General features: G+C 46.9%; 1 protein-coding gene across 3 annotated transcripts in view; it reads left to right on the top strand.

Annotated features, from left to right (window-relative positions):
* The window catches only part of SLC12A5 (solute carrier family 12 member 5), a 1,549,598-nt gene that overhangs the window by 1,387,209 nt on the left and 142,270 nt on the right, over positions 1-20,119 (top strand). For all 3 annotated transcript variants that reach the window (XM_069651368.1, XM_069651367.1, XM_069651369.1), the window contains exons 13-17: positions 4,670-4,788; positions 6,882-6,980; positions 7,974-8,093; positions 13,922-14,026; positions 17,336-17,504. In XM_069651368.1, coding sequence (XP_069507469.1) covers positions 4,670-4,788; positions 6,882-6,980; positions 7,974-8,093; positions 13,922-14,026; positions 17,336-17,504 — 612 coding nt within the window. The remainder of the gene's footprint in view (positions 1-4,669; positions 4,789-6,881; positions 6,981-7,973; positions 8,094-13,921; positions 14,027-17,335; positions 17,505-20,119) is intronic.

Genomic DNA, 20,119 nt, shown 5'->3' with positions numbered 1-20,119 from the left:
AGCCTCGCGAACACCTCAGAGGCCAAGACAACAGTGGTGCTAAATTACCACCTGTGTGCCGAAACCAATGGTGTTTCTAAAGTGTCACCTTTCAGCCATCCATGCAGCCTTAAAGGGTGGCCTTAAACGACCACCTCAGAGGCAGAACCAATAGTGCCACTGATGAGCCAAAACAAATGGTGTTTCTAAAGTGCTACTGAAGTGCTAAAACAAATGGTGTTTCTAAAGTGCCACTCATGAGCCAAAACAAATGGGGTTTCTAAAGTGCCACTGATGAGCCAAAACAAATGGTGTTTCTAAAGTGCTACTGAAGTGCTAAAACAAATGGTGTTTCTAAAGTGCCACTGATGAGCCAAACAAATGGGGTTTCTAAAGTACCACTGATGAGCCAAAACAAATGGTGTTTCTAAAGTGCCACCAAAGTGCTAAAACAAATGGTGTTTCTAAAGCGCCACCTTTCAGCCACCCACGCAGCCTTACAGGGTTAAAGGATGACTTCAGAGGCAGAGCAAATAGATGTGCCAAATTACCACGTGTGATCCAAAACAAATGGCGTTTCTAAAGTGCCACCGATGAGCAAAAACAAATAGCGTTTCTAAAGTGCCACTGATGAACCAAAACAAATGGGGTTTCTAAAGCACCACCTTTAAGCCACCCATGCAGCCTTGCAGGGTGGTGTTAAATGACCACTACAGAAGCAGAACAAAAGTGCTAAATTACCACCTGTGTGCCAAAAGTAATGGTGTTTCTAAAGTGCCACCGATGAGCCACAAAAAAAGGACACTTGCACGTGTTCTGCCCCTGCAATGCAACCCCTCTTGCTACATGCTCTCACTAGGTGGCCACTGCAGGGATACGTATGAGAGACAAAACAAAGTATACCTTACGATCTAGGTGAATACTGCGGTGCAGTTAAGACTGTTTGATTGTAAGCGGTCACGTGCTGAAGCCCCGGAAGTATTGATCTTCTGCGGTGAGTAAGAGTGGCGCGAGCCGTCAGTATCGAGGAGCGGAAGGCATTTGTCTCGCGAGGGCTTAAAAGTCAGGGCGCCAAGTGCTTCCTTTTCCTCGCTCAGCCAACGGTAGGGCCGGCCGGCTTTTAGTCGCTGCTGAGGTGCTCAGTGCATGCACCACGCTTCCCTATTCATAGTGTCAAGTGGTTTAGCCACAGGGCCGTCATTTGGGGGTTGCCAGGGGTCCTAGTTGCGACCCCTGAGCTCTCCCTTGCTACCCCTGTGGTCTCCCTTGCTACCACTAGAAAAAAAAAGATTTTTTGTTAACTTTTTTTTTGTTTAACTTTTTTTTTGTTTTTTTTAATGTAAACTCCTGGGTTTGTGGCCAGTGTCATTGAGTGGCAGACTTTCTTGTTCAGAGCTCTCAAAAAAAAAACGGGGTTCCACAGGTATATCACTTTGAGCAGTGACACTAAATAAGAAAGAATAGGAATAACACATAATTTGTCTTTCTGGAATTCTATCCAATAATTGCTAGACTCATTAAAGGTTTATTTCCAGGCACACTTCAGGGGGTGAGTCACTGATGTAGCCTGTTCGTAAACACCTCAACTCAGCCTTTCACCCTTCTGAGGTCGATAAATGAGAACCAACACAGGTTGGGTGATATTGTATGAATAAGCGCTTAAGCGTAAGTGCTATATTTTACCATATCATTATCATTTGGCCTTGGGTCTCTGCTAGCATTCACAGTAATTTGGTAATATGGTCCTATACACACTGATATTAACGATACATATGGTGATCCATTCCTCTATGAAATGTATATCACATTATACTGATATCGTAACCATATTTCTCGTAGTGTACTTAGGAACAATATGTGATGTCCCTTCCTGTTTTGTCAAGGGGTGAAAGGTCGTGTTCCATCGTTTCTCGTGATGTCACTTCGAGCTAGGGGGTCAAATGACATCACTGCCTGTGATGTCATCAGAGGTCAAAGGTCATGTGGTGTCCCTTCCGCTACCACTGGCATTTTGGTGAAATGACGTCCCTGTTTAGCCACAAACAATGAAATATGTATGCCACCGGGAGCATTGTCTGCGGAAGCCTGTGCGCGCCACCGCTCGGTGTTCTTGGCTTTCCAAAGCATCTCCATCAAACCTGAAAGGAAACCCTCAATGAGGGGCTACAAAGCCACATTACCTATAGTTTAGAGTGGTGCAAAAATTGGAGCAAATTAATGTTTTCTGACCCATTTCTTCCGTTTTTATAATTGAGAAATTGAGCAAAAAGTTTTCCTCCGCGCTGCTTCACAAGGGAGTAAAAAAAGGGGTGCGTGTATTTTTGAAATGTTGTTGATATGCTTGCATTGTAGGGAAATGAGAAACTAGGCTGTGCCTCGGATTTATCCCTCTCCCGCTTGCACAGAACCTTTCACCTGGGGAAAAAACGTCTTTGCACCGTTTTTGCTGTTTAAGCGCCAAATAAACACATATTGATCTAATTTCGATGTGTGCATTTTTATTTGTTTTGCCTCTGTAATGTAATGTACCGTGCTCTTATGTAAGCCAACTACTGCCATTTTGGCGACCTTTCGGTACATTTTCCTGGAAAAGAGAGGGAGGAGATGTAATGCTAGTGAGAGGAGAGGATGGAGAGGCATGTGTGAAACCTGCAGAGTTGATGGGTGCAAATCCTGTGCACCGGTATGATTCAAGGTGGTTTGTGGGAGTGACACTTGGGTGTCTGTCTCCCCCATTGCTTTAAGTGGGCCGGGGCCAGCCAGGGCTGGGCCCTGGCAGTCTCCAAAAAGTGGGGCTGAGCCGGGGCCCCCCGGTCCCAGCGCACCATGGAGGGACACATCATCCCGCCATAACCGCAGCCGTGACAGGAGATGCGCCTGTCATTTTCAAGTCAGGCAAGCTGCGACTATCATAGGTGCCAGCCAGCCACAGCGTCGCTCAAACTGGAAGTTGCAGTTTCAGCAATGCTGTGGTTGGCTGGCACTTCTGTCAGTCACTGTAACTTCCTTGCACAAGGGGTCACGAGAGAAAGTTAAGGTCCCTTTGTTTCCACACCCCTTCCCCAGGTCACCGAGTTGCCTTTCACCCCTGGTGAACTTGGGGGCTCCATGATCTAATGTGCTCCAGTTTAGATCACAGAGCCCTAGGTTTGCCGAGGGTGAAAGACGCCTCGGGTGCAGTGATCTAGTCTGCTCTGTAGCACACAGATCACTGAGCCAGAGGCGTCTTTGTCAGTTGGCAAAGTCTTATAAAAGATGGCTTGAAAAGTACACAAACCATAGTAAGGTACGCACATACATATGTAAATGCTTACATACATTTATATATTTGTTTGTGTACTTTACTATGGTTACTGTGCTTTTCAGGCCACGCCCATCATGGAAGCCCCCCATCGCGAAAGAAAGGCCCCACTCAATTTCTTACCCGACTTAAAGCACTGGTTTCCCCATCGGGGGGGGGGGGAAAGCCCAACATGAGCCATGTGCTATGCCGGCCTGCCGTGAAGGCCACTGCTTTGATGCAAGGTGTGGCATGCGAAACGAGTAGAAGTGTTTCAGATACGTAAAAAGAGCTCTCCGCGGCTCGACAGCGGATAGTGTGGGAGTGGGAGTGCTAGCAGGTATAAATCCACAGCGTGCACAGGGATTTCTATTCTGTAGGTGTGAGGACATTGAAAAGGTGAGTGTGTTAGATGGGTGGGAGTAGGAGAAAGGTCCTGCACTGTTTGTATTGGTCAGGAAACCAAAGTTCTATACATGCATGTTTTAGATGTGTTGGGCAAGGTTGTGTGATGGGGGAAGGTTGGTTATTCAGGTGGCTCTAGAGGAGTCCTGTGTCAGTGGTTGATGGGCTACACTGAGCAGTTGTAGTTTTGGTCTGTGGGTGGAAAGGGGAAGGTCCTGTACTGCTGGCACTCATCAGGACAGCAGGTGCAGTGCTGCACTTTGGACCAAGGTGGTCAAAGGTCTAATCTTAGGTTGGGTACAAATGATAAACACCCAATTACCAGGAGCCCAGGGCTCCGGCATGAACATCAGGAAGGGTGTGATCTGGCACGTTCTGGGGATTAGTGCTTGGAAGCAAAAAGCCAAAACGAAAGGTTATACCAGGTGGGGTTGGGGGAATTAAAAAAGAGCAGCCAGGGCCCATGCGAGCTGAGGCCATTAGCCAGACACCGGGACACGAGTAGATGGTCTGAGACCTCATCCACCCTCCACCCACCAGCAATTGGCAAGAAGAGAATACTGCCAGTCGGATATGATGCGAGACAAGAGGCGGAATATCAGCTGTGAACAAGAGGAGGCAGCGAGGGCAGATAACACCCTAACATAAGTAGCAATAGAAACAACCTGAGAGCTGGGGTACCCAAAGCATTACTACCCAATGGGAGAAGTGAGCACTGCCCTCCATGGAAAGACAGTGAGAATGGAGAGTACCATACCACCAGTACCCCCAAAGGAGGGCATCAACTATTACCTTCCAGTGAAAGAACCTGAGAGCAGGGACAAACACTGCATCAGTATTTTAAGAGTATATTGACTACTACCCTCCACCAACACATTTCCCAAGCAACCCATAATACACCGTCAAGCAGCCTTAACGGGACAGGGCAGTGCCCATGGGTAAGGTAGAAGTCTGGATGTGTGTGCTGCATCTTCTCTAACTCGTTCACTCTCTCCCTTTCCCCAGGTCTTTGGTCATGGCAAGGCGAACGGTGAGCCGACATGGGCCCTGCTTCTCACAGCCTGCATCTGCGAGATCGGCATCCTGATCGCTTCTCTCGATGAAGTGGCTCCTATTCTCTCAATGTGGGTAGACCAATGACTCATTCCTTTTATAGTTTTCCCCATTCATTTTGCATGTGGTCTCCCAGTTTGCATTGGCCAAAGGCCCTCTCTAATGGGCTCCCTCTTTGCTCAGAACTGGGAATTTCCTAAAATTCCCAACAGCCTTAAAGACTTATCTTTGCTGCGCTTATGCCAGATGCTCACTCATCTCGAAGAAGATAGTGGCCCATGTCCACAGGAGCCTACAACTGACCCTAAGAGCTGGGGCCAATTCCTTCACAGGAATGTTAAGGAGACACTGTCATAAGGTTTGACATTGATAGATAGAAAGCGAGGGAGTAACCAGCTGAATTCCTCATTTTCCTGAACTTTACACCTTCCACTCCTCTGGTTTTGGAATAATTTACCTGCATCTCCTGAATAATTATTTAGATATGGTAGGGCGCTCAGCCATCTGACTGAACACTGACTTTTGAATTTCTACATGCATTTACAGGCATCTTCCTCCCCCCCCATCTCCCTCCCTCCAAGAGATCCACGTAGGGAATCTAAGGGTGGGCGATGAGCAGGGGCCATAATTTAAGCACTCATTGTAGATACAATCTTTAAAACCAGCTTTGGAAAATCCAACAGTTTGAGACAGGCTGTAGGAATGGGACAGGCATTTTCCAGTCACTTCCATAATGGTAGTGCGTGGTCATAGGATGGCCAATAGTCAGTAAATAGTGTTAGTTTCTCGGCATATTATGGCACTGCATTGCAAATGCCTAACTATTGCCTATACAAGAGCCAAAACCGTTGGCTTTTTTAAACATGAATTCGGGACAAGTACCAGATGCGAGGACACGGCTATTGCTCATAAATTAAGTGCATGAAGGCAAACTTGGTAATGAATTATTTATTAAACCAGGAGCTGGTTTACAGCTGCAATAAAACCATCACCTTTCAGGAGAAATAGAAACACTTAAATACCACATGGAAATACTTAGAAATAACATTGGCGTACCCTTAAAAGCATAAAGTTAGCTCAAATATATCAGGAAATACACGGGAATGGAGCTAGGGACTAGCATTCCAAAGGGCAGTCAATGTGTCTGCAAACAGTCAAACACCACCCACAGACTGTGTGTCCCTCCTCACATAATATCTCTGTCTTCATTTTCAATGTCAATAGTTTTGGCTTATAGGAAGCGCTTACAGTGCCACCTAGTAACAAAAAGTAAACAAAAAAATAGGTTCGTTTTTGTGGGTTGGTTTGCACGCCAGATAGTTCCAAGGTTATGTCATGATAGGTGGCCCAAAATTTGCTGAATGTATTTCCCCCTAAATATTTAGGCATGTTTGAACTGGTGGAGACCTGGAAACTTCCTAAAGTTGTTCAGGTAGCTCAATGCTTGACCCACCGTCATATGACTGTTCAGGCCATGTAATATTGGCCTGCTGACAAGCCTGTTAAGAAGCGTAATAACACAAAGAAAGTAAATCCTAAAAACAGATGTTCGAACCTATCATGGCAGGAAGTCGTTGAGGGCCAGACAGGAAGTGACAAGGGTGACAAAGACAAGGTGGACGTCCCTGAGACACATACCGGAAATAACCGGAAATAACAAGTGTAAAAGGGGCAAACAAGAAGTCCTTGAGGCTAAGGCGGAATTGGCAAGTTTGATGAGGACAAACAGGAAGACCCCACTCCTCCTTACCATTCCCCCCTGTGCCTAGACCCACCTCTTCTTCGGGAAGGGGCTGCCGGAGATACAGGAGGCATGTAGGAATGGCCAGAAGAACAGTCCTCTGTGTTAGAGGGACACATGGGTGGTTTCAGAGAGAGAGCGCACAGTGAGAGTCAATGAAATCAACTGAAGGAGAAGTACAGACATACTGACGGAATGGAATTCCGATTTCACCTTGACACATCCCCCTCCCAACCCTCCCTGTGACTATAAGCAGAGCAGTTATATGAATATCACTGCCTCGCTCCCATTTTCATCTACCTCTTTGCATCTTTTAGACACTTGTCTGTCGCTGCCTTCTCTTCCCTGTGTGTACTCACTAACCCCCCCACCCCTCTTGCTTCCTCTCTGCTGGACCTTCATCCTTCTCTTTTTGGCTTCTAGGTTTTTCCTGATGTGTTACATGTTCGTTAATCTGGCTTGTGCTGTGCAAACGCTACTGAGAACACCCAACTGGAGACCTCGCTTCAAATATTACCATTGGTGAGTATCTCTCCTTTACAGCGTGCCTTATTTTACTCTTCACCTTGAAGGCTCCTTATCACTCTCTTCCCTGCTCTCCTCTCTTTCAGAGCCCTCCTGTGCTCTTTTCCCTCCTGTTGTTCTTTTAATCCAGATAACTAGAGTCATCTTCATGAAAGACATTTGTCAAAATTCCTTCCCATTCTGGGTATCCCTGCTTGCTTTCCACTTCACCCCCTTTCCCAGGGCTCCTTGCCACTAATTCCCCACCTATGGCCAATCATTGTTTAAAATTTCACGGACATAACCAACCCACAGGCCGCCATCTAGCCCACAGGGAGCCATTTCATAAACTGAAGACTTTCTCATTGGTATTTTACAGGTCCATGCTTGTGGGTATCCTTGGAGGTTCATGGCTTTACCTTGCCTGCAAGGTCCCATTTTACTCTGCCCAAAGCCTATGCCCTTGAAATGTCCCCCCAATCCCTAGCTGTCATGACTGCTCCTCAGGATTTCATGACGAGTCCTATTTTTCGCAGATCTGTACGCAAAGTGATTACTGTTTAGTGGACTGTCTGCCCATAATATATTTACATAACTGCCTGCCCAATTATGGACCACTGAACTATCCAACCCTACAGTCCCTCTCTCTGCACTTATGAGCCACACTCCGGTAGCACTTATTGATTTACCTGCACTTCTCCCTCCCCCCCCGCCACGTCCCCTGGCACTTCTCCTCTCCCTCTTCCCCGCACTCACGCAATCTGAATGACACAAAGTCTAGGAAGATCATTGTTTTGTCCTCTTCAGTTTCGCCTCCTTGTCTTGGAGTGCCTAGAAACACTTGCGTACAGGCGCGTTACAAATGACTTATCATAACATATCAGGGTCTTGGAGTCTTAATTCAGGGATTTTAGATATGGTTTTGCACGGCATTGATGGTCATGCATGCTCTCTGCTTTGTCTCTTTGCTTGTTGGACTTGCCGTACTCCTCCTGCTGCCGCCACCTCCAGGGCCCTGTCCTTCCTGGGAATGAGCTTGTGCCTGGCCTTGATGTTCATCTGCTCCTGGTACTACGCCTTGGTCGCCATGCTCGTTGCAGGACTCATCTACAAGTACATTGAATACCGAGGGTAAGTCTCAGAGTGGATCAAAAATCCCAGTGCAGTTGCGGTACCCCCAAAACAAAACCCACATCCTTTGACTGCAGCGTAAACCCCAACTGTGACGTTGGGGCTGGCCGCGTCCTGGTGCGGCTTGCCCGTTATAGACAGAGACAGTGTTCACGTCTCAGGCTCCGATGCTCACGATAGAGATCGTGGCGCGTACTGCCCCTTTTATTCTATGAACGTGATGACGTCCTGCACCATCAGTTCCTTAAAGGGACATACATAACACCAACCAGAGAGCCTACACTACCCTAGAACAAGTAAGTTATGGCTGAAGCCCAGCCACTCCACCACAAAGCATATAATATAGTTAGCATCCTCCGCCAATACAATCTAAAAGAATGGTGGGCAAATACACTGCCAAGAAAATATCAAAATAAAGGCACTCCAAAACAAGATCATGCCCAATTTGGACAAAGGCTCCCCCGTCCATGAACAATAAAATGCTTCCCAATCTGATCAGATGCACTGCACAAAAAGTAAGTTACTGCCTGCCTGAGCCTAGAGACTGCACAGTCAAAGATGGCAGTGTCCAAAATGAACAAATGCAGATCAAAATAAATGAGACATGGCTCACACTGAGTGAATGCACCCTAATCCACTTAGTGTACTTCTGGGTGATGTTCCCCAGCTGGTTGGTTATGCGTGTCCTGGCTGGTCGTGTGCTCACAGTTCCTCTGCTGGTTGTAGCCATATTTCTGGATTCTCTGCTGGTTTGTGAGCTCCAGCTGTGTCTCCCAGGTTTTCTGACTGTGATGGCTTTTCTAGGTTCTTTCTTGCTTCTTTTGTTATGCATGTCTTTTGGTGGTTGTGGCCTTGTACCTACCTCTTCATGTGGCTGTGACTATGTCTGTTTCCAATTCCTCATCTGTCTATATATGTGCCTCTCCCCCCTCTAATAGTTTGGGGGGGGGCGTTTCTTGGTCCTCAGATGACTGTGGGTGTATTTTCAGATCATTTTCTGACTATGTGCGTTTCCATGTCCTCAACTCGCCAGCTTTGTTCAGCTCTTTAATTGGCTGGAGATGCATTTCCAGGTTCTCAGAGTACGTGCTCCCAGTGCCTGACGTTTTGGATGTGTTTCGAAGTCCCTTGCTGATCTGGATGGGGTTCCAAGTGTTCTCCTGGATGGGGGTGTGTTTCTGGTGTGTTTCTTGACTGGTGCTGGGTTTACCAGGTTCTGTGGCCTTCAGCTGGCAGTGAATGGTTTTCCAGTGATTCTATTGTTCGTGAATATATTCTTATGTCCTCCTCAAGAAGCTGAGGTTTAGTCCTGGTTCTTCCACTGGCTATGAATATTTCCCCAGGTCTGTCCCAAGTGTGTTTTCAGCTCCTGAATTCTATAGCGGGCGACAGTATATTTGTGCACTTGGCTGGCACTGGGCGTGTTTCTGCATCCTCAGATGTCTAGTATGTGTTTCTAGGTCGATAACCTAATACAGATGTGCTTCCAGGTCCTCAGCTGGGTATGTATCGGTCCTCAGCTGGGTACACATGTGTGTCCAGGCCCCTTGTCTGGCTATTGGTCTTCAGATGGGTATGTATGTATGTCCTGATTTTCAGCTGTCTATGTATGTTTGTCCAGACCCATGACAGGCTGTGTATGTTCTTCCAGGTCCATAACTAGGATGCCTGTCCAGGACCTCTGCTTACCATGCATCTATGCCCTGGTCTCCAGCTGGCTATGTATGTCTCTCTAGGTCCTCGGCAAGCTATGTATATAAATCCTGGTTTTCAGCGTGCTATATATGTTTGTTTGGATACCTTTGGGTGTTTGTTTGGATCCAGTGTTTCGGCCTGTGGTGTGAGTGCTTCCACATCTTCATCTGGCTGTGTATGTTGGTCCTGGTCCTCGGCTGTCTATGTATTTATATATGTATGGCCTGGTCTTCAGCTGTCTATATATGTTCGTCCAGTTCTTCGGCTGGCTTTGTATGTGTTTCCAGGTACTTAGATAGCTGTTTGTCCAGGCCCCCCGCTGTCCATGTTTGTGTCTTCAGTCCTCAGCCAGCTATGTATGTTTTTGCTTGTTCTTGGCTGTCTATGTATCTATGTATGCATGTCCTGGTCTTCCTCTGGCTATGCCTGTTTACCGAGGTCCTTGGCTGGCTGTGTATGTTCTTCCATGTCCTCAGCCGGCTCTGTTTTTCAAGGTCCTTGGCCGGTATGTATGTATATATGTTCAGGTCTTCAGCTGACTTTTCATGTTCCTACAGGTGCTTGGTTGGCCATGTATGTGCTTCCAGGTCCTCAGGGGGCTATGTTTTTCTAGGTCCTTGGCCTGTCATGTATTTATGTCTTGGTCTTCAGGTGGATATGTGTCTTTGCCCAGATCCTCTGCAAGCTCTACATGTATGTCCAGGTCCTTCGATAGCTATGAATGTATGTCCTGGTCATCAGCTGGCTATGTATGTTTGTCCAAATCCTTGGATGGCTGTGTATGTGCTCTCGGGCCTTTAACTAGTTATGTTTGTCCAGGGCTTCTGCAGTCCATATATATGCCCTGGTCTTCAGCCGGCTATTTATATTTGTCCAGTCCCTAAACTGGCTATGTATGTATGTATGTTCAGGTCTTTGGCAGGTTGTATATGTTTTTCGTCTTCAGCTGCCTATATATGCACGTCCAGGTCTTTGGGTCGCTGTGAATGAGCTGGTTGTTTGTCCAGGTTCTCAGCTGGCCATGTGTGACGAATCAACTTCCGGGTCACCTGTGGTCCAGGGATGAATATCGGTTTCTAAACCATCAATCAACCCCACACCTCTAGTACACCAGAAGGGATACAAACAGATTGGAATACAAGTGAATTATAAGACCTCCTTGTCCAATTTCTGGTAATGTGGACGGAAATGGCAGGCTTATCTCTGCAAGATTGTGAATTGTTGGTTAGTTGCAACACAGCAAACATACGATTATTACCCAACAATAAAAGAGACTGTCCAGTCAAGGTTGTATACAAATATCTACTTTATTATTACTACAACAGACAGTTCTAGCACACTACAAAATACAATCCACCCTGTAAAGGAACACAGAGGACAGACAGTTTCACAAAGGAAAGGGAAGCACTCTGGATACTGACAGGAGGGTAGTTGGTAAAGTAATCAGTCTTACTGTTCAAGGTTATTCAGTCCCAGCACCAAAGGGGAAAAGGGTCATAAATGTCTCTAGGGGCCGTTGGAGAAGGACCAGGGGGCAGAACCACAATATACCTGATTCTGAAGATGTTCTTGGTGCTCGACAGCATCGAGGCAGTTCCAGGGCGCTTCGCAGCCTTTGGGACAGAGTTAGTGGAAGGAAACAGCTGCGGGTACCATGCGGCAGGCAGTTCGGCAAGCAAGGCTTGTTGGACGTCTGCAGGCTGTCCGGCGCAGCTGTTTGGGGCCAAGAATTGTTGTCTCTGTTCTGGTTGGCGGATCGGGAATGCTGGTCGTGCTGTCTCAGACGGCTCTGGTGACTGCGGTGTGACAACAGTCAGCAGTGCAGCCGGATGCGTTAGAGGACTCGACTGCCTCAAAATTGTCCTTAAAAGATGGATGCTGGATGATGCTTGTGTGGCACTCCTAGCTTCTTCGCAGGGCTCGTGTCCTTTCAAGGCGGATGGCCCAAAACTCAGGAGAGTGTTGGCAGGCAACAGCCTTGTCCTTTGTCCAGAGACTTTCCGGCACTTCCCACCTACAAAGCTTGCCGTCAGAACCTAACAGGGCACATTGTATGCTGGCTGGGTACTGTTTCTGAAGCTGCCGGACGGGTCCTCTGAGTACCTTCAGCTCAGGTCCAAATGAGTCCTCCTTACTTCTTGCAAAGTCTTCAGATGGTCTGATCAGTGAGGGGCTCAGTTCTCTTTTAAAGCCAGAGGACCTCAATGATTGGTGAAGGCTAAGACCACCTTAATTAACCAATCTTGGCTCCCCACCAACAATCTTCAGTGATGTTTCAGGTAAGAATCAGAGCGCTTGGCAACAGACAGGGGAAGGATGAAAACATATACTTCTAAGTCCCAACCATCTTCCTGTCTGCTGTACATCAAAGTGTCTCCTTAATTAACTGAGCCCTATGCGGCGCTTGGTCACAACATGGGCCTTCTCTGAAGTAGGATGTTGCAGGCAGACTTTTGTCACCGACAATTGACATACTTCCCTGCTCTGAAACGAGTGGTTCCAGACAGGACATTCACTGCCCTTTCATACCAAGGAGGGGTGTTATTACCAAGTTGACACATTGCTTTACAAAGAGGTGTTGGTCTCTGGTCTCCATTGTCAGTTTGTGCACTCAGGCCTTCCCTGAGGACTGCTAATTAACAGTCTTCAGTATTCACCGCCACCAGCAAGGTGTAACAATGGAGATGCAAATCCATGGGGCCTTGAAATGCTAATCAGCTGCCCACGGCCAGAGGCTTTTGATGTACCCACAGCTGTCAGTTATCAGCTACAAATGATAGGGGAGGGCAGCGCTGGTAAGATGTGTCCTGCCAGAGTACATGACTATTTTTCTACTGAGCGGTGAGCGTGGAAAATATGTGCAGGAATGGCCCCACATATTCTCGGAGGTTAATCTCTCATCATTCATTCTTTTTAAATAAACAAAAATCAAATAGCTCAGGTGGGCGCACTCTCCCTGTGCGGATGGTCAAATTCCTCACAGTATCCTCTTTGATTTTCAAGATATTTCGCATTAACTAGCCCGTACCTGCAACTGCTACACGCTGTAAATATTTAATCAGATCAGCCAAAACTCGAGATTTTCAGTTTTTAAAATCCCCTATTTGTATCTATATTTCAGACTGGTGCAGTAGGTCTGGATACAAAAAACAATGGGCCTCATTAGGACCCTGGCGGTGATGGTACGAAAGGTGCCGGTAAGGCACCGGCACCGTTCATACCGTCCCGCCCCATTACGAGTTTTGCTTGCGAGTTCCTGACAGCTGTGTGGCACCCACGAGCATAACTCATAATGGGGCCGAATGGGGATCGGGAGCCCGGCAATACCGCCACCCTCGAATGGGCAATTACCGGCCCATTCATCTTGTAATGGGCCAGTTATTGCCCAATCGCGGGAGGCGGTGCCAGTAGTGGCTACCACCATGCTCGTAATGAGGCCCAATGTGTGTTTATGGATTGCGTTAGTGCATTCGCACCGGATATGGCCCTAAAACATGCACACACATAGCTATGAAAACATGCACCTGCGCATGCATGTGGTTAACACATGATCAAACACGCATTCACAAGCTGCACAGACCCCTGATCTAGACGTACAAGTGCAATCCCACACGACTTGTATCTGTACTTACACACAAAATCAAACACAGTGGGTGTCGGCACATGCAGCCACAGTGCCAGCTCCCTGACACTTGTCTGATAAGGTGCTGTAAGTCTCTGATCTGGAGCAGTGTTATAGTGGGAAAGTCATTGCTCTTGCAGAAGGTTTTGGATGAGTCCCATACTGCAGAGTTGTGTGGGGGTGGAGGGCCTTGTTTTCTGGTCTCCTAGCAGATGGAAGCCTTGGGTAAAATGTGAAGGAAAAGAAACTGAAAAGTTTATTTAAATAAAGTACATTTCACACAATAATGTAATAGGATCACAAATGGACAGCAAGGCAGTCTGTATGTTTTATCCATAATATCTTTGTTTGCCTAAGCCTCCTCCTGGAGTCTTTAACTTGCACCTTGCCACAAAACATTGAACATAATTGTCTGATGCCTATTTACCAGAATTTGGGAGACAGCTGATTTTGGCCTGATCTATGGTTTTAGTATTCACCTGTTCTCGTTTTCTTTTTCTTCTTCTGGCAGAGCGGAAAAGGAGTGGGGCGATGGGATCCGAGGCCTTTCGCTGAGCGCAGCACGGTACTCTCTTCTCCGCCTGGAGGAAGGACCTCCCCACACCAAGAACTGGAGGTAAGCACATACCGGGGCGAGAAAAGTAAGCATAATTTGGATCTCGGATAGAAAGCACCTTTTTTGGAAACTACGGGAAACTGTTTGAAACATGGACATAACATAGATGTGAAGAAGAGCAACACAGTGGGCATCATTACAAGTTTGCCAGTCCGGAAACAACAGTGCCGATAAGCTTACCGGCACCGCTGTTTCCAGACCGGCAAACTACGAGTCTGCTGGCGGGTGCAGTTTCGCCTGCCAGGTCTGATCCTGGCGGGCAGAACGACACCCGCCAGCAGACTTTGACTGAAGCACCGGCACTGTTGCACACAGTGCCGGTGCTTCCGTCTTCCCCATTCCCATTGAGTCCATTGAGTAACAATTGCTGCCGCCTGATTTACCGGACTGTCGGGGTTGTGGCAGCCTGCCGGTTTTACTGGCACAGCTACCGCCGGACTCGTAATGAGGCCCATTGTCTCCAGACTGCACAATATGGCTAGAAAGATGATCTAAATATTGGTAAAATATAGAACTGTGAATTACTAGAACTATTGACATAACATGGATCTCAGCTAGAGCAGCACCTACTGGCAGATCTGCAGAGGAAAACATTGGCCCTCATTACTAGTGCAAACACTGCCAAATGGATTTACTGTTACCGCTTTAGGTAACAAAGATAAAGCCGCTGCTTAATGTGTTATGGTTAATCCCCATTTTGAAATCACATAGCACTTCATTGGGGATTAGAGGAATTTCCTCCAGTGATACTTCTACCGATTCTTATTCTGACATTCCTCAGATGTAAATAACCTCCTTGGAAGTCCTGGTTTCATTTCCTCCTTGTGGGAACCCACCTCTTCACTGGCAGACTGAAAAAAGGAAGTAACTTACTTATTGCCTATTTTATCACTTTCTACAAAACTCATAATGAGGGTTATTGGGCATCATTAAAAGTCTGGCGGTGACTCATAACACTTTTCCGGCGCCTGACATCCCAGTAACATCGGGACATTACAAGTTCCAGCGGATCAGAAAGTCAGGCGGCAGAAAATGTTAGTCCCCATTCCAAAAGGACTCCATGGGAGTGAGGAGACAGAAGCACCGGCACCGTTGCAGGTGGTGCTTCTGTGCAAACTCAGCGGGCGGGTGCAGTTGCGCCTGGCAGGTCAGACCTGCCGGGTGCAATGGCCCCCACCCCCAGAGTTGTAGTGTGGCGGTCCAAAAAGGGTGCCAGTACGGTGCGACCAGCACCCTTATTTCCTGATCGCAGCAGTTGTAATGAAGCCCATTGTCTCCTTAGTTAGATGGCTACATTGATCCTTCAAGTGAGTTTTACTACATAGAGTACAGCCATACAGAACAGTTATTTTCATAAGCAAAGTTTAATGGTGTCATGTGCAGTGCGTTGCGGTTGCTGAGTTATGGTTCTGTTATGAAGGTGATGGCTGCATTATGGTTAATTTAGGACTTAACTTCATGCAATGGGGCCAAGCCACTTGATATGCCCAATGAGAATGGCCTGAAGCCTAGCCCAGTTGCTGCTTAGACTTCTGAAATGGACCTTTGGGCCTGTATCTTGCCACAGGTTGTAGAGTGGTCAACAAGCTGTGGCTCCCCAGATGCTTTGGACTACAATTACCATGGACTTTCACCACTGGCTTTCATAGCTAGGGGTGATGGGAGGTGAAGTCTTACACTGTAGAAAGAGCAGTTTTCCTGGAACATGGATGCTCCACAGAGGAGGGGAAGAAGTGTAGACCTTTCTGCACCATCCTGATGTAACCATAACTCCCACTACAAATAAGGCCGAGAATCTAATGCTCATTTTAAAATCATTGCATTAAATTGGGTTGAGTGAGCGATCATCCATAACATATATTCCATACGGAATGGTGAGAGATAATCTGTATGCTCAAAGCATAAATGATTGAAAAACCCTGGCTGAATGCATGCAATACATGAAACTTAGTGCATTTCACAGTGGAGGGCATTTCAAGAACATAAAGCTTCCTATTAGTTTAGGTAGAAGTAGGCCCTTTCCACTCAAGAGTTAGGGAAAACACCAAAGATGAGGAAATACATTTGCTAACTTACTTTTTGTGGGTTGTGGTATGGTTGGATGTAAGGTTGTGGATTTATATACATGCAACAGTTCAGTGCTTATGAGAGAATCGCCATGCTGTCTGGAAATATGGGGGGGGGGACAGTGATTGCTTGTTTGATGCATCTATGGGGCGTTAGTACTCCTCTAACCTATAGGCGGGTGCGGAAGTTCTAGCAGAGGAGTTGGATGGTTGATGGTTTGCTCTATTGGAGAAAGAGTTGCTTATATTGCAAGCTTCTGGCTGACTGCTAGTTAACTCTATAACAGGAAGGTGGATTCTAGTGTGGTGTGTTCGATGGGCATTTCATGCTCACCGGCTGTAACTAGGGGATTTGAGCATTTGCTGACTTTTGGCATGTATTCTAGATGTGGCATTGGAGGACAAGTGAATCCTAATTGTTTGTATTAGAGAGGGCTCTGCATACTTATTTAGAATGTTGGAGTTTTAATGGGGTGTGTAGATGGGGATTGGGTTTGACGGTGGTGGAGGAATCCTCTATGTGCCTACTGACGAGGGATGTGTTGTTTCATGCATTGGAAAGGTATACATGCTACGCCCATGCGCAGTAACTCTGGTGCAGATTTAAGTTGGAGGCCTGGCAAGGATGGAAATGGAAGCTGAATGTATGTGTGAGAAGCAAGCTCTAGATGAATGCATGGATATTTTATCGTGTGGGAATTCTCTTTGATTGCCCAGGAGGGTAGGAATGAGGTTTTTCCATTAAAGTGGGTGTAAATGTCAGTCCTTTCCTCTATCATAGGGTTTTGAGAATACTAGTCGGATTATGTTTGGGATGTGAGGTATTTAAAGGGCGGAAGAGCCAACGGTGGCGAGAAAGTGAATTAGGAGGAGGGAGTGGTGAGTTATGTGTATACAAGAGAGGTGGATAGCTATCAAAGTGCTGGAAAGCAACGAAGAAGAGAGCGAGGAGTACAAATAAAAGCAGTACTAGAGTACGGATGAGACAATGGGCTGGAAGGTCCATCAGATGAGCACAGATGCTATGACCTACAGGGAGTGAAATGGAGAGAAGGAAGGAGTCACTGAGAAAACCACCCAGATAGCAGGAAGTAGAGAGGACTGCACAAAGCATTGGACTCATTCAAAAATGGGGATGAGAAAGTGGACAGTTGGAGATGGCCGGAGGAAGGGTATCAGAGGGTGATCATTTTAAGACGTCCATTCGCCCCAAACCCTGAGGTATTGCTATTTCTTCTTGCAGGCCCCAGCTCCTTGTTCTCATCAGAGTGGACCAAGACCAGAATGTGGTACATCCACAGCTGCTCTCGCTCACCACGCAACTCAAGGCCGGTAAGGGGCTGACCATAGTGGGGTCAGTCCTGGAAGGAACCTACCTGCTGAACCACCCACAGTCGCAGCGGGCTGAAGAGGTAAGAATGATTGCAGTCTATCACTGCCAAGATGTATGTGGAACGAATCTAAGCATGGTGGCCTTCTGCTTAAGGCTCAGTGCCGGTCTTTGAGGAAATGAGGTCCACTAGGGCTGGTATTGCAGGTGTATGGTCAGGTCACAGTCATGTGTTTGGATACAGGAACTATGAATTCACACAACCTAGTCACTCACAATAGGAACTGGGCACATGCCATCTCCTTGCACTCTAGATCTGTACATATCTAGATTTGGAGCCAGTGCCATCTTTCACAAAGAAGGATTGCACCATAAACAAATGTAACCATTCACTGATCACCCCAAACATCAAGATGTTATCCTGCAACCACTATTGCTGCCAAATGTCATAAAAGATCAAATGCAATGAATGATTCACTCGGTGGTCATTCCTGGCCAAGTTGGAGTGATAGCAAAACAATTATATCAAATCATCTACGAAACAAAATGCCTAAAATATTGAAATTTAGAATAATATTGTGCATTTGTATAGTGTTAGGGCCGACTCAGCTCTTCTTTCCTCTGAGGATGATAAATTAAGTACCATTAGCATTAGTTAATAATAAAATATTATTGAACAGCTAAGCACTATATAATTAGTGTTGTTATTCAAATGAACACCTTGTCATCTCCAAATTCTAATGTGTGTCTTAAAAGAGCTCTTCTTGGAAATGCATTGTTTCTATATTTGGGCCAAAGGCAAACAGTTCAGCCATCTTTGGAGGTTCTAGGGGTAAAAGATGTATAAATATGGCAAAGCATGTACATTTTCCTTAAAAGGTCACATCAATACCTTTTAAGATAGGTTAGCTATATGTGCAACATCATTCCCCTAACAAGTCATTATGTTTGCATCAACAGAAAGAAGCTAGGCCAGTCTGGCTGGGCAGGGGTGGACCTGCCTACAGGGAATTCTGGAGATTTCCCAGTAGGCCTCTGCACCCTGGACCTACTTTGTGTGGTAACTTATTTTATTTCCGAATGCTCTCATAGGAAAAGGCTTGGGCTTTCTGAAAATGTGTAACATGGGGCCACGTTGAAAATTATTTCCATGGCAGGGCCTCTTTTGTTTCCCAGTCCACCCCTGCTGCTGGGAGCAGGTAAAGATTTTGCAGTGCAGAATGCACAGTTACGCCTGGCTCACCGTCAGGTTAGCTGAAGTGGTTGGGTACACATTAGAAGATTACAGCCTGGATGGAGTTTGAGATGCCCCTGCAGTCACCCTGCTGCATTGTGGAATGAGTGAGTCAATCAGGAAATCGTTGAATGTTGGGGTCACCTGCCCCTGAGAAATGGTGAACCTCCAAATCTCAAAGGGCCGACCAATGGTGTGAATGCAGATATCCCACTGGACTGATGCCCTAGCAACTTAGGTCTTCTAATGGTTAGTATGTTATGGGTCTATATCGTTCTTGTCCCCCAAAGGAAAGCGAGTGGTCCAGCTGAAAGGAAACTGACATCTAAATATCCAGGCAATTGAAAAGCAAGATCTCGCATTGTGGAGTAAAGGGTGCCAAGCCAGGAGCACACATCTTTATTCCTAGCACATATTTCCGAAAATAAGCCTGACCGATCCTTTGGCCACATGCAATGGGCACTGCCTGCCCCCGGCCCACAGCAGCTGCCATAGATCTCAGGCTCATGAGGGGCGGGGACTCACACTGGAACCACAGACTAAAGCCATTGCAAGCAACTGCTCCTTCTGATGCCCACATGGCTGCCTCTTTCTGATCAACTAGCACCTCAAGGTTAATCCAGGTTAGTTGAGCTGTTTACAAAGTTCGTCCCTTTACCTCCACCACATAAACCCCACCCACCCCCCATTATCAATGGTTAACCCAGACCAAGATTGCTCTACTTTATTATGATATTGAGGGCTCTCGCCTCCGCATAAACACCTTCCCAAGTACCACCATAGTAAACACATTGAAGCTTGTCTCGGGTTCTTCTAACCTGTCCCCATTGACACCAGAGGTTTTGCATTTGCCTCACCCTCTATCCCACTAACACCCCCTCCCTCTTTTCTTACAGGGCCACAGACAGCAAGCCCACCAGTATGGCAGAAGGGGGCTACTCAAGAGCACCTTACATAACATTACATGACAATGCTTCGGACTCCCCTTATTTTACTCAAGGGGGCTCATTTTCATTGTGGCGGTTGACGACACAGAGCATAGTAGACAGGCCGTGGCAAGCACGCTGCATGCTGGTGCGTTCCGTGCAGTGGCGTCACCAGGAATCAAATTTAGGAGGGGCACAGTGGGGGCCAAAGACAAAAGTAGGGGGGCACAGACAAAAGTAAGGGGAGAACATGGTCACTGCCCGTCTTAGGTGGGGGGGCAGAAGGGAGGCCTCAGCCCCCACAGCCCCCTCCCTAGCGACGCCACTGTTTCCGTGCCATTTTGGATGTGTTTACCACTTGGAAAGGGGCACGATATTAAGACCCACTCGGCATGTTTCCCCTGCTCTGTGCATGACAGCCGTACATAGAATTATTTGGATGTGGGGTTGGGGGGGGAGGCTTGAGCACCCATAGATTCAGCCTGTTTCGTACGCCTCTAATAGCCACGTGAAATGCCCACAGATTAATTGCAATGC

Source organism: Ambystoma mexicanum, chromosome 3p (genome assembly GCF_040938575.1).
Source record: "Ambystoma mexicanum isolate Mex_15411 chromosome 3p, UKY_AmexF1_1, whole genome shotgun sequence".
NCBI classification, from domain to species: domain Eukaryota; kingdom Metazoa; phylum Chordata; class Amphibia; order Caudata; family Ambystomatidae; genus Ambystoma; species Ambystoma mexicanum.
Note: the sequence above shows the minus strand (reverse complement) of the source record. Positions and strands in the feature narration are given on the sequence as shown.